The sequence below is a fragment of the Anthonomus grandis genome, chromosome 22, assembly GCF_022605725.1.
Source record: "Anthonomus grandis grandis chromosome 22, icAntGran1.3, whole genome shotgun sequence".
NCBI lineage: Eukaryota > Metazoa > Arthropoda > Insecta > Coleoptera > Curculionidae > Anthonomus > Anthonomus grandis.
In genome coordinates, this window is record NC_065567.1 from 34,867,094 (window position 1) to 34,882,672 (window position 15,579).

The following is a 15,579-nucleotide window of genomic DNA, read 5'->3' on the forward strand; positions in this document are numbered from 1 at the left end:
CTTCCACAAAAGACACATTGATGTCCACTACCAAAACAATTTACTCCTAATGGCCTATTTGACAAATCATACCCTGCTTAAATTATCTAAAAATAAAGCAGACACCTCAATATATTTTTCCGCTGTAAAATGGCTAATATTCAGTACATTAAAATCAAATGATTCTCAAAAGAATTGCCCCCCCTGAACTCAGTTCCGCAAATGTAGGCAATAATTAACATATCCAGGCTCAGTGAGAATCTTGAGAGAGTAAATCTTCTTCACTTTCTTCCTGAAAGTGAACAAGCACCTTCCTTTCACTTTCAGGAGGGTGCCAGTGAAATTATCAATGGGGATTTCACTGGCACCCTCCACTGGATCTGCAGATTTAAAAAATGGTTTACTGATACACCACTGGGCCAAACCTCAGCACACAGGTCTATTTTCCCCTGGTATCCGTTTTAATCTTCTCACATTTGCATCCATTGCTTATATTGCCTAATTTGAGAAAATCAGGAATGTTTTCCTCTTCCGTTTCTGGTGACAGTTCTGTGATAAACAAAGATTCAATTTTTGGCACTGTTTTAGGGACCATTATTGAAGGTCCCTTGTTTCCTTTAATGCTTTGGGTCGACTATTTTAATTTAAGCTTTTTTGCTGTATTCTCGTCTTTTTTTATTTATTATTGTTTTCTAATCTCTATTTCCATCAGTTTCCCGTTGTTCTGAATTGTCATTGTCAATTATTTCAACGACTTCACGCTCCCTGCCTTCTGCTTCCATAGGCGTAGACGATGGATGCGATTCCAAATATTTCTGTTGCGCTTATTGTTACTCTTCTTTTTTTTCTTTAAAGACTTGTAAAAAGACGCTAAAGTGTTTGATGAAAATAATAATTTCATCATTATAAAGATAAATTTTAAATACTGACTGCCTTAAAAAAAAACTGGTAACCGCACAAAAATAATAATACTATAGAAATTAACCGCATAGCTCTCAGAATTTGAACTTCAACACAAAACCCATTTTTAAAATTCAAAAGAGTGCTATTTTTATGCCCCAGCTACATCGCGTTGCAGCAAAATACGCTTTCAGCTAAAAAAAAAATGACAAAAAAAATATGCTTCAGGTTAAACCGGTATAGAAACTTTATAAAACGCCATCATCAAAGCGAAATTTTAATAATTACACACTGGCAGATTTCTATAGAGGCAGAGCAGCAGGAATCGGCGATGTCGCAAATTCGCTGGCCCCAGCATATTTCTGTTCTCGCTCGTAATTTTGAACCTGAACTACGAAAATGCTGAATACGGATATTTGCATAACGTCGTGAAGGTTTCAAAGAGAAACTAGATGAATCTAAATTATTTGAAATCACGCCTCTCTCATTTTAGACGATGCGCATCAGCCAAATAAGAACCGATGAACGTGAAAGAGATGCCTTCTTCGACCCTATTTGATGTCAAAGAGTTACAACCAGCATAATAAAAAAAAATCTCGTTTTCAGTTTTCTTTAATCATTGTTTGTTTTTTCGTGTTTTATCTCGACGTGATCTGTTATGGCGATATAAAAATTTATTTGCAAGATTCTCAAATATGGTTCCCAGACTGTACTATCTCTTCAAGGTTTTTGCCATCATCAGTAAGCGATTTATTTATCGTAATCTAATAAATTTATCAGTTTCCGAGTATTGATTTAAAGACTTATAAAAGTACCGAAACGCTATGTTGATCATAAAAAATAATTAAGCTCCAACCGTTATGTGTACCAGGAATTACATAGAAAATAAAATTTAATAAACATTTTATTGATTAAAATGTATGTAATATATATACTAAAATCTGGTGCTCATTGTATTTTAAATTATTATTTACTATAACACCTAAATATTTCGCAAAGGAACTTCTTTGATAAACACTTCCAAGTGGTTTCATATTATCTATGCTGAGCTTGACCATTGTACTGGAAGTACTATTTTTATACATAGTGACTGCACATATAAAAGGAAAAAAGGAAGTATTTTTTCAGATTTGAATTTGAATGCCAATTTATTCATACGCCACTTTTCTTGAAGTTAGTATTTTTTTCAAGTGGTCCGTTGGTTATACCTTAGTTGACAGCTGTTTTATCAATACAGCTGATAGTGGTTATGATTTAAATGCTTAATAACAATGTCATAATTGATCTTTAATGGAAACTGCTATTTTATTTGTAAATAAGTTGAGTTTAGTGCCAACATCTATGTACAGAGTGTCTTAAATTCGAGGATGACTATTAAGATCTCGGAAGCCAGGGTCAGTTAAATCGAGTAATTTAATACGTATTAAAATCCGTTTGAAAATTAAAAAAAAAAGTTTTTTCGGAGATACGACGTTTAACGACCATCATCATTTTTTTTATGGGAACTATACTGATTTGAATAGTGCTTTTAATTAGCTTTTACATCACACTTTCATATTAAAAACATTAATTTTTATATAAACATTGTTTATCTCTCTCTTTTTCATGAAGATCTTATGGAGAAATATTTATTGGATATGGAAGTCCGATACATCGTCGAAAATGTAATTTGACTTAATTACTGGACTATTTAATTCCAAGGTTTTGGATAACAGAAATGATGATTACCAAAAGACGAAACGTCGTATCATTAATCTTAGATCACTATCATCTAGGACGGAAAAGTGGCCTTAAACAAAGGTTGTTGCAATCTAAGGCCTTAAATAACTTGACAAAAAAATTTAAGAAATGTTTTGAATGTTTAATAATAATAATAATAATAATAATAATAATAATAATAATAATAATAATAATAATAATAATAATAATAATAATAATAATAATAATAGAGAGAAAGAATGACTAAGAATACTAAGGCGAGCTCAGGAAAAGAAATGAAACCTCCACCCCGCTTTTATAGATTTTAAGAAAGCTTTAGATAGCGTGCCTCACTCCTGGCTCCTAAACGTATTGGATATGTATAAAATTGACCCTACCACGATTACTTTTCTAGCCACTATCAAGCAATAATGGAGAACAGACCTAAAACTAGTCAATATCTCGCAGTCTCTCACCACCGACGAAATATATATTAAAAGAGAAATTATTCATGGTAATTCATTGAGCCCAATCTGGTTTTGCTTGGCCGTGAATCCTCAGTCCACGATGCTTAATAGTAAAGGAAAGGGATTTAACATTAGAGCTAACAGACAAAACCACCAGACTATTTTCCATCTTATGTACATGGATGACATCAAGCTCTACAGTGGAAACGATGGGCAGCTAAAGGTATACTACTTGATGCGACTTACCTACACCTGCTCACATAACATGCAATAGAATTCGAAATAGGGAAAAATGTAAAGACATGCGCATTGAAAAGGGAAAAGGGCAAAGTCACTGATGGTGATATAGTTCAAGCTATGAACGAGGGGAGAAATTTACAAATGTCTGGGATTTTAGCCAACTAAATTGCTCCAAGACAAACAAGACAAAATGAGAAGCAAGGATCAGAATCTCCAACAAGTAAAAGCTCTTCTAAGAACAGAGTTAAACGCAAGAAATCTCATTACAGCGATAAACACTTGCGTACCTGTGCCTGTTCTGACTTATAGTTTTGGAGTTCTAAAAAGTGGACCAACACCGAGCTTGAGGAACTGTAACGAATTACTCGCACAATGATGACCAACCACAAGATACACCACCTTGGAGCCTTCACTATACGAACAACTTTACCTAGAACAGAAGGTGACTGAAGGATAGGATACTATTCCCTGAAATAGAGGGATTCGAAATGGTCATACAAGATCAAGTCGTGAACACACAAAACTACACCAGGTTTATTACTAAAGACAAGTCCATTGAATCTGATAAGTGCAGAAAATGCAATGAAAGATCTCAGACCATCCAACATATAACAGTTGACAGTACTTATCTGGCTAATGTTGATTACTTACAGGGGCACAACCAGATGTGCAATATCATACACCAAAAGTTGGCTAATAAATACGGGTTACTTAACAGCTATGTATCTTACTATAAATATAAGCCTAACGCAGTGCTTGAAAATAATTCCTTTAAACTTTAGTACGATCGGACAATTATCACCGACAGACGGGTGACGAATAATTATTGACCTTATATAGTACTGGTAAACAAGGGAACAAAAACAGAATATTTGGTACTCGTATATATCGCCGTACCTTACAACAGTAACATGCTAGACAAATACTAAGATAAATACGCAGAGCTGGTCATCTAGATGCAAAAAATGTGGCAACTGAATAAGGTTTACGTAATACCGATCATCGTATCGTCAAATTGATTGATACCGAGCACCTTAAAACAGAACCTTAAAGCACTAGGCCTGTACTACAACACCTTCATCTTCATCCAAAAGGCAGTTCTGTTTAGCACCTGCCACATTGTTAGAAAATGTCTACGGGACAATATGACACCGACGACAACTAGTCTACTCCTATATTCAAAAAGGCGAGGTTCCCTTTGTCAGATTGTAAACCTGCACCTAATCAACTAACCCTGACTTAACCCTCTAAATGGCCATAAAAGTAAATAATAACACTATTTATTAATTTTTAATATATAATTAAAAGAAAGAAAAAAGTATGACAAAGTAAAGATCCGGTCAGTTATAAACTCGTATTCGTAAATTCAAGAAATTCTAGCAAGTTGAAAGAAGCAACTGCATGCAACCAGTGCGCATGCAGGTATATACGATTCAAGTTGCGCGCTGGTTAATTTTAAATTAACGGTCAGAGCACGTGATGGTTTAAGTAGTGGGGGGCTCCTAGGTAGACTCTTCTTAAGTATACTTTAAGATAAATAAGGATTTCATAAAAATTGTAGATCACTTTTAATTCAATTGCAAGTTGGCTGAAAACTTATAAACTTGTAAATTGCAACATTATGAAGTATGTAAATGATATCTAACATATCTGAACCGTAGAACCACAATTTAGTATTCCAAATATGTAACAATGCCCTTAAACTCCCTAAATTCAAAGTGCCCCGATACCTTATTTAACACCACAGAAACCGAGTGGAATATGAAATTATTATTAGTTTAAACTGCTTAGACAATTATATTCCGAAGTTTGTGGAAGTTTGCATGCCAGGCCGCAATTCTGCACCATTGCTGGAACTGCTCCCGCTGTATTTATTTGAAATTGCCTCCCCAATGGAGAGAGGCCATAATCGTATTGTATAACTCGGCAACGACATTGCATATGCGAATACATAAAACTCGACACTGAATAGAGAGTGGAATGGACTTGGATAAGAACTATGTGCTAACACGAATGTCCTTTGAAGTTAGCAAAAAAAACAATGAAAACAATATTAATTAGAAGTGGAATGAAAACTGTTTTATAAATGGAAAAGCATTTTTATGGGGTTAGACGGTTTGAAGATTAAAGAGTTTTTTCAAAGGAGTAAATTTACAATCATTATACCGACTATATTTACGGTAAACTAACGGGAGAATGTTTTCCATTTTTGTTTTTATGCTACCTTTTTAAGGGATTAATGAGGACGAATAAGATTAGCACTTCAATAAAATTAACGCAATTTCAGTTTTTTATTTTAAACCACGCAATGTTAGTTTTACTTTTAATTACTTACTTTTTTTATTACTTTTAACATATTTGACTTCCTCTCCTCTCAACTCATTTTTATATACATGGTACTTCCATCTCAGTAAAAAGTCCATTTTTTAAGGCTTAAATTAAATATTATTAAATTAAACTTCAAGTCACAGGTGTCAAATATATTGAATATAAAATCAAAGTATTACATGTGTTTTGCCTGTACTAGAAATCATCAGGTCTTCTTGTGTATTCATATTAAGAATGTTTTATTATATTTTTAAGATGTGATAACTAGCCTCCGTCTTATTTTATTAATTTTAATTTTTCACCCACGACTTGTAACATGTAGTGTTGTTTTTCTGTTTATTAGTAAATATACAAGAAGATCTGATGATGCCTAGTACATAATATGTGTGATCCTTTGACTTTATATTCAATATATTTGAGACCTGTGACTTGGAGTTTAATTTATTACTATTTAATGGTACTTCCATTCTTCGACCATTGCCTTTGACGTACCTAATTCGGTTCACTACTCGCTTGTAAAAATAATCCGTTTTCCTAAGATTATCACTACTAGTTATTCCAAGCGGAATGTTGATTAAAGTATACTGCTAACTCAAGCTGCTTATAAAAATCCTGCGCAAATGTTTGGCGAACGTCAACAAGCAATCCAAGGCTCGATGTTGCGCTCTCAATATTCACTCGTTTTTTGTTTGATCATAATTATCTTGACTTATTTGTTGTGACTGAAGCAGAATCTTTACTTTCAACTCAAAACTGAAGCCGAAACTCAGATATTGTATTTGAAAGTGAATGAAATTCTGAACAAATGTTTGGCGAATGACAACAAGCAATCCCAGGCTCAATGCTACGCTCTCAATGTTTCCCGGTTCTTAGCTTGATGACAATTATCTCGACTTATTTGTCGACAACCAGTCGAATGATGATTATGTTAACTTATTTGCTATATTCGCTAAAATGGTGGATAAAAAAACTTATATCTTTGATATATTTTCTACTCACTTCACTCCAATGAACTTATCCCCAAGCTCAGGCTTGTAATTTTAAGTTGATTTACTAGTTTATTTATAACGATATTTTTGTGGATTTTTTTTTTCAAACCTTATTTTTGTTATAACATTTTGCCTATGTTCAGAGAGTATGTAGTAGTACTTTTGAGGTAACCCCATAAGAAATAATCATGTGGCGACAGGTCCGGGCTCCTAGGAGGCCAGTTAATATTGCCTCTTCTTGAAATGACTTTATTGGGGAGGAATTGTTGAACAGCTTCAATTGCCCGATTTGACGTATTACATGTCGCACCATCCTGCTGAAACCAGGTTTCTAAGGTAAAACCTTGAAACTGTCGGAGAGATAGTGCAAGAAAATCTTGTAACATTGCACAATACCGCTCGGTAGTAACGATGCTCGTCCATTTTGATCTTCAAAAAAATACGGCCCAATTATGCCATCAGCAGACATAGCAACCCATACGACCACTTTGGGGCTATGCAGTGGACGTTCGTGTTTTCTGCGAGGATTAACGTCAGACCAGTACCTGCAATTTTGCTTATTTACGTGGCCATTTACATGAAAATTAGCCTCATCACTGAATAAAATGTTATTGAAATCGACGAATCGTTCCATCATTTCATTGACAAATTCTAACCGTGTATTGTAATCCCTCGGTTTTAATTCCTGCACTAACTGTATCTTATATGCATGCAGATGCAAGTCTTTGGTCAAAATGTTATGTAATGATGATCTTTTGAGAGTAGTCGTCTGACTTCGCTTCTGTACAGACAAGGTTGGATTCTCTCTGACTGATTGACGTACTCGTTCGATGTTTTCTGCACTTCTTACGATTCGTGGGCGGCCTGGATTATGAAGTTTCACTGTGGATCCAGTAGCTTCAAACATTCTGATCCATTTTCTAATAACATCAGGGCTAGGTGATAATTGAATATCATGTAATTGGTAATGAGCGCGATATAGACGGCGTGCTATCACGATTGAATTATTGTTTTGGTAAAATGCACATACACAAAAAGCGCGTTGCTCTTCGGTAAACGGCTCCATTGCAACTGAAATTCCTTGAACCCGTTTACATTTTGACTCCCACCCTAAGTGGCGGCGTTGCCACGTCTGAGATTAAATGCACAAATAAAGTGCTGATACCCTATTTCGACACCTTGTATAATAGATTTCTCCTAAAAGCCTGGAATAAAAAAAAAATATTTAAAATCATGAATTTTAATGTTTTTTCAATCAGTTCAAAAGCTTGAAAATGTTCGTCGTCAAATTCCTGCAATAAACTAAATACCTAGAAGATATCTTCAATGCTACTGGTAGGTCAAATGCTATAGAGGATTTGAGTTTATTTTCCATTTTTTGAAATCATTCCAAAAGCATGGAAAGCGTCTAAACTTATTTTTACTACCTGGAAAATATAAAGTGTCTTCTTCGAATTCCTGTAATCAATTGCCCCGAAGTACTTTTCCAATTCCGAAACTGAAAATGGGAAAAAAATATTTCCTCTCTCTGGAACATCAAAAATTAGGAAATTAACCCCTGGAAGTCATAAAAAATCACTTAAAAAAAAGAATAAAAAGAGAAATATAATGCTTAGACCATGTTTTTTTTTTCAGTTTGTGGAGACATTGGCATAAAAGTTACTTTCAAGACGTGAAAACGAAGTTAAATGCAGACAAAACATAAAAAATGACTCTCAAAAGTCTGCAAATGACGAAAAAAGTACGGACAAAATAAAAAATATCCATAGGTTTGGAACAAGAATGACTTTGTGTTAGAAGGAATGTTTGAATGAGGAATGAATGAAAAATTATCAATCCAAATGCTGCCTATAAGAAATAAAAAACTATGAATGAAGAGGGATTTGAGAGGAAAGCGTGCGATGAAGCCTTTAGTGCTTTATGTATTGTACCGATCTCGCTCATCTCATGTCACCTCACGCCATCTGTGGGATGCACGTAGAAAGTTAGCGAATGTTCCGGAATAGTGCACCGAATATATAAGAAGCCCTCGCTGCTAAGAGGCTAGTTCAAGTGTCACTATTGGCGCGACTTTTAAATCGAAATAAATAGTAGGAAGTAAATACAGTGTACATAAATGTTTCTAGTAGTATTAAGTCATTGTATGTACGTGTGTAATAAATCAGTTGATTATTTTTGTGTACAACAATTTCTTGAATTATTCCTTTAAACACATATTGTTATTAATTTTCTGCGATTGTCCAAATAACCATACAAGTACCTCGTAAAAGCCAAATATTTTCATTCAATTCATTCACTTAATAGATTCTAAGCTATGAATATGTGGTCTTATAAATAGAATTGCCAAATAACTACTGCATATTCCGGATCTATCAAACGAACAAAATAAACATTTAATCCAGATTTATTCCAATGGTTTATAAACAAACGATAATTATTTTTTTTCTTCTATTTCAGAAAGAAAATTATTCGTCGGAATGCTGAGCAAGAAGTTTTGCGAAAATGACGTGCGTGCGTTGTTTACCGGCATCGGAACAATCGAGGAGTGCACAGTGCTCAGAGACACCGCAGGTAACTCACGGGGATGCGCGTTCATAACATTTAGTAACAAACAAGCCGCACTATTAGCAATTAAGAACCTCCACCAATCTCAAACGATGGAGGGTTGTTCAGCCCCTCTAGTAGTGAAATTCGCGGACACACAAAAAGAAAAAGAACTGAAAAGACAGCAACAAATGCAAGCTAACATGTGGAACGCTTTGACCGCTCCAACACTAGCCACGCCACCTCAACAATACAGTCCAGTTTTACCATCCGAGCCCACTTCTTTGCAGTTGCTACAAGCCATGGGCGGTTCCGCGTTGCTACAACAGCAACTGTTAACGAACTCAGAAAATTTACTAGCACCAATTGGTGTTCAAAATCTAGTGACTCTGGCGGCTATGTCGCAGCCAGCTACGGCTGCTACGACACCGTTGTGTATGGCAAATCTGTTGGGAAAAGGTGCGGGAGTGGAAAGGACACTTACGGCAGCTGGTCTGCCGTCCACGTTGGGTACCACACCCGATCTAAGTGCATACGGGTCCTTGATTACAAATGCTACTTTGAACGCAGCAGCTATTGCAGCAGCCGGTAAACAGATAGAAGGTAAGTCTTCATTGCATGGCTTATAGTTAAAAATTGACCGTTTCGTCATTTGGTGTAATTTATTTAATATTAAATGCATATTACAAGCCAAATGACCTGCCTACATTGCCATCCAGGCTTTTCATTTATAGTTTTCTTACGTTATGAAGTAGATTAATTAAAATTTTTAAAGATATTTAAGAGCGTCATTTTAAATTTGTATACTTTGTTTAGTAACGTAAAAACCAAGTAACTATAATGTAATTAAGTAGTCTGATTTTAAAGTGACGATCTGCACACTTTTTAACCGACGTGATTTCAGCTGCTTCATGCGCTGTTGCCGACATTAATTTACTGCGCATTTTAGGTCTTTTGACGGAAGCGACTGCGCACTTTAAGGTCCCTGATTGATTCAGGAATATATTAAATAATTTGACCATAAGAATTGGCAAATGCAGAAGTAATTTATTTAAAAAATTAACTGTTTGATTTTTTTACGTTGCACAATAGTATTTTAATGTTTAAATTTGAAGTATAACATTCTCAAGCGCTTATAAAAGTATTTTGTAATTTTGTAGTTTTGTGTAAAATGACAAAGAAACTTACGGAAATCCTTTTTTGCAGTACATATACTTTAATACATACCTAAGTTGATGATGATGATAAGGATAATAATAATAATAATAATAATAATAATAATAGTAATGTTAATAATAATAATAATAATAATAATAATAATAATAATAGTAATAATAATAAAAATGAATGAATGAATAAAGGCAAGTGATCTAGGATTTCCTGATCAGGAGGAGCGAGTTTAGGTTAAGGCAGTTTTACTGATCTTAGTAAGGTATGGATTCATCTTCTTCTTCAGAGATTTGCCAAAAAATGTGCATTTTCTGGTGGAATAAATTTTGCATTATAATCTAAAATAAGAATAACAAGTCAAGGACAACTGTGGGTATTTACCCCCTTCTCTGTTCCATTGTTTTCTGGGTAGTAATTGTTCTCTTCGCTTTGACGATACGATCAGGCTTTGCTGCCTTCGAAGCTCCTGGCATTCTTTTTGGTCCATAAACCAGTGATCCATGATCTCCTTATCAAGACTGTTGAGGAGTGAGTTTGGGCTAATGCAGTTTCGACTGATGTTTGAAAAGCCTTTGACCGATTATAAAACCATTTTCTTCTCCAGAAGTTTGGTACTTGATTAGCAAACCAGTGCAACTGTATGTATTTGCTTCTTTCTCTGCTCCATTGTTCTTTCGATAGTAAATGTTTTTCTGGTTTGAAATATGATCAACCTCTAAAACTCTGGTTACTGTTTACTTATCCAGTGATTCCATGGTCTCCTGATCAAGAATGTTGAGGTCCTGTTTAGGTTAATGCAGTTTCCATTGATCTTAATAAGACTTCTGACTGAATAAGCATCCATCCCGTTTGTTTTCGTAGAATACCTGTCAGAATGTACATCTAAAATAAGGTTAGCAAACCAGTGCAACTATGGTTGTTTGCCTCTTCCTCTGTTCCATTCCATTCTGTATGGTAATTGATCCTTCTGCTGTGATAATGTGTTCAGGCTTTGATGTCTTTAAAGGTCTTGCTTTTCACTGATCCAAAGGCCAGGTAATCTTTGTTAAGGCAGTGTGTGAGAGTTATGTATGTTTTATATTGTTAGAAACTTGCATAAGAAAATGCTTTTGATGATGATTTAAAGATGTCGGTTACTGACACCGGATTTGATGTAATCAAACACTTAGCTCTAATGTTAGAACCAATAAAGTTGATTGAAGAAGCTTTATGTCGGCGAGACATGAATCCTTATAATAAAACAGCTAATGTCGCAATGCTATTTATGATGGAAGAAATTTATAAAAATACATCGCCATTAGAAAATTATTTTATAGACTCCCTTATAGAACGCATACAAGAGCGCAGAATATTTTTTTTCAGGGCTAGGTAACCTGAGTCTAATATTCACAAGTTAACTTTACTAGTACCGATTAACTGATACGGAGGGATAGTAAAAAAATCCCTTTCTACGGAAACTAAATGATGATGAAGTTTTGATAATGCTAGAAGGCAGCGACTTGAATGCATGTGTTGCTAAATAGCTGAAACATCTTTGCAAGTCATTGATCACCATGACGAGTGCCAACGAAACCCGTTACATGGAAATTAAAAAGAGTGTTAAGTTTCTGGTATAGGTGCTCTGGCAAATGAGCTTGTCTAACTTTAGAACAAACACAAATATAAATACCCAAAATCTTACAAGTATCTATTGAGCTTAACGAAATGCAATTTAAAATCAATGAAAAACACTGATCGTTCAAAATAGTTTCTTTAGATTTACCAAACAAAATAAATTGAGTTTTGTTTTCATTAAAAACGAGTCATAAGGTGGATATGTCCCTACATGCCAAAAAGACATTATTAGAATTGAAACAGTTATAACTGACTTAGGTGTCATCTGCAAATTGATGGCTCTTAAAATGTTGCAGAAATTGAGAAAAGTATGCGATATGTTGATACAAAACAGGAGTGGATTGACTTAACAAAAAATCACTAAATTGATCTGCAGTAAGATCACACTTGATAGGTTGATCTTCATTGCCTGTGAAATTAAGATATTTAATAGTGTGCTAAACATTTTTGGGGTCTATTTTAAATGTTTGCTTAGGGAAAGTTTTTTTTCTGCTCGTACTGCGATATTAACCAGATTCCGAAGTTATCTATATTGGTTCTCGTTAGTGTCAGTTTTATGTTTTTTACACCGGTGCAAAGCTTTGTTCCTTAGTCTCATCATAGACTTGAGATATTATATTATACTCACGAGCTTTCTCTATGCGTATCGTAAAAACGTGGTAAACAACGAGTTGCTATGCGCAGAAATCCATTTTGAGTTAACGGTCATGTAATTAATAATTTTTCTATAGAATTAAAGTTCATGAGAAATAAATAAGTCTTATAGAAAATGTAATAAATTTAAGAAAAAAACGGCATATAATATAAAGTGTTCAGTTATTGTTGATTTTTTGCTTAAAATGATGGAATTTTGCCCACATTGGTGAGTTCAGTTACATTGTTTTCAATTATATTATGTGTTGTTTATCTGAAAAGTTTCTTTTTTAATTTAGGTATGGCCCATACTTTTTTTGCTATTTAAAAAAAATATGTTTAATTTTATGATAAAGCACAGCATTCTTAGATGTCTACAAAATATTAAAGAGATTCCCTGTTACAGATATTGGATCATCTGCAGGATTTCCGTTAACATCAGTAGTCCATGGTCTACGCAATCGTACGCCTTGACTAAATCATAGAATACCACAGCACTTTTTAACCACAGTTGTTAAACAGTGACACCCCGTATATATTTGTTGAAGATTAATTGAGCTCACTGACCGTAACACGCACGAAATATTTACAACTTCCCCAACATACGGCAATATTGTATAAGATTTAATTACCATCAGTTAATTAAATTTTTATTATAGAACTGCCTTCAAATAGAGCGACACATGTTGCATGTGAATCATAAAAGATGTAGGAACCGCACTAGTTTAACACTCTTGAATAAATAGTTAAGATAATTATTAAAGAAGTGCATCGACTCGGGCGGCTGTTTATTTAGCTTTTGAAGTGAACGCGAGCCTAAAAATTTGATCTGGTCTAGTCAAGAATCCATTAACCTACATTATTTTAGAAGGTGTTTAGTGTCTTTTAAAGATTCTTTAATTAAGTTAGCTTTAACGGTGTGCTAAAAGGATGAGTAAAGTTCAATAAATAGGAGCGGCTGAGTTTTATATAAAAGTTAACGTAAGGAGATGAGAATTATATGATGCTTCCCCTTTAATTATATTTGGATATTAAAAATGAAGACAGTTAAAATTACCGCAATTTTTGTTTTGGGGAACGTAATTATGCAAGTGTCACCTTTTGTTTTAAAAAAAAAAAATTTACACCACTTTGGGCCTAAAGCTAATTGGTTGTCTGCGTTCTGTTTATACCTTTATACAGTCTACAGATACAGTTTCTAGTATATGAACCAACTCAGCTTATTCTATGCTGAAAATCACAGACACATACACCCTCATTTCCGTCATGTTATGTCATTTTAAAAATGTCTGAAATAAATTAATGAAGAGCATTAATCATAAGCAAAAAGGTCTTAAACTAGAAAAACAGTTTTTTTTCTTAGAATTCAATAATTCTACTACATTTGGACTCATATGGCAACAATGCTACCCAGTCAGCCCCGAATGGTGACGAGGTTACCCGATCTATAAAGACTTCTTAGTAAAGTAGTCATAGTTTAAAGTTGACGATCTTTACACTTGCGCTTCTAGTTGATTTGATTTAGTGTTAAGATTTTGACCGTTCAAATTTTTTGTAGTCGATTTACTGGTCAAATTTCTCAGGTTTGTTCAGATCAGTTAATGAAAATTAAATATCAAAGGCTTAATACGCCATTCCTTAATATTTTTTTAAGAATGTATTTATTAAAAAACTTCCATATAAAAATTGCTCATCTTCATCACTGAATCCTCATTATATTCAGATCGACCTCGTCGTCCTCACTGTTCAAATTTAGTATTGAGTGTCCAAATTTCTTATCTCCACTCAATACCTTCAAGTATAAGAAGGTTTACATATATACGACCCAAATTATTGGTTATGTCTTGTCCTGTAGTTAATAATATCTCCTATTACCTTGAATTAATCATCTACTGAATAGATCTACTAAAAGAGCAGTAGCTCTTTGAAGTTATTAACAAGCACAAGCACGAACGGTTGAATTAAAAGTTTTTGACCGATTTTGAGGTGGTCAAAAGCAGTCAAAATCCCAGTAAATTACTCGCGGTCAATTGACCAGGCACAACACTGATGTGATCTCTCCCTGATGCTATTGTCCGCATTAAGCTACTGCGCACTTTAACGTCTTCTGGCGATTTTTTTTACGCTACTTATTCTAAAACGTCCACGAAAGTATTTTGTAGTTTTGTATAAAATGACAAAGTTATCTATATAATACAGTACAGTAAAGTTATCTATTTAATACACACCTAAGTTGAATATACTCAGGAGCTTTCTCTATGCACATCAGAAAAGCGTGGTAAACAGGAAGTGGCTATGCGCACAATACTACTGCGCATAATATAGCCACATATTGCAATGCGCAGCAATCCATTTTGAGCTAGCAGTCATTGTAAATGGAGCTATATTGTGACGTACGTATCATGTAATCGCTGAGTTTTAGAGAAATTTAAGAAAAAAATCTATTAAAAAATTGAGAAACCACGTCCTATTACAATTTTTTACCAATAAATTTTTTTTCTTCTTATTAATCTTACGCGAACGATTTAGATATTAATAGTATAAAATAAGATTGTTTTTTGGAATGATAATTGAAATTTTTTATTTTAGGTAAAAAAGGGTTTTGATTGTTTTAACGATGAAGAAATGGATAAACTTGTCTTCTAAATGTCAATAAATTTACGATATGCACCAAAATTATGACAAAATTCGAAACAAAATGAATATAAAAAACTGAGTTTCTAAATGCACAATTTCGATCTTTCACCCCAAAAGGACGTGTTACGGGAATAAAAAATTTACCTGTACGTAAAGCTAAAATTTGTTTCATGGCGACGACATAATTTTTATAGAATTTCATTTTGAATTTTTAACCCCCCAAATTATGAGGGTAAAAATCCGAAATCCGGGGATGCTGTATAGGCAGTGAAAGCCATTGAAGTACTTTTTATATATTCAATTCAAACTGTGTGTCTTTCATGTCTCTAAAACTTTGTCATTTTCTCCCGAATCATTAAAAAAAATACAGGAAAAAAACT

At 34.1% G+C, this 15,579-nt stretch overlaps 1 protein-coding gene across 8 annotated transcripts in view; it reads left to right on the forward strand.

The window, feature by feature from the left end:
• LOC126748432 (CUGBP Elav-like family member 2) overlaps positions 1 to 15,579 on the forward strand; it is an 870,157-nt gene that overhangs the window by 747,391 nt on the left and 107,187 nt on the right. For all 8 annotated transcript variants that reach the window (XR_007664709.1, XM_050457685.1, XM_050457680.1 and 5 more), the window contains one exon: positions 9,059 to 9,748. Coding sequence is in view for 7 of the 8 variants with exons in the window: in XM_050457685.1 (XP_050313642.1) it covers positions 9,059 to 9,748 (690 nt within the window). In the remaining variant the exon portion in view is untranslated. The remainder of the gene's footprint in view (positions 1 to 9,058; positions 9,749 to 15,579) is intronic.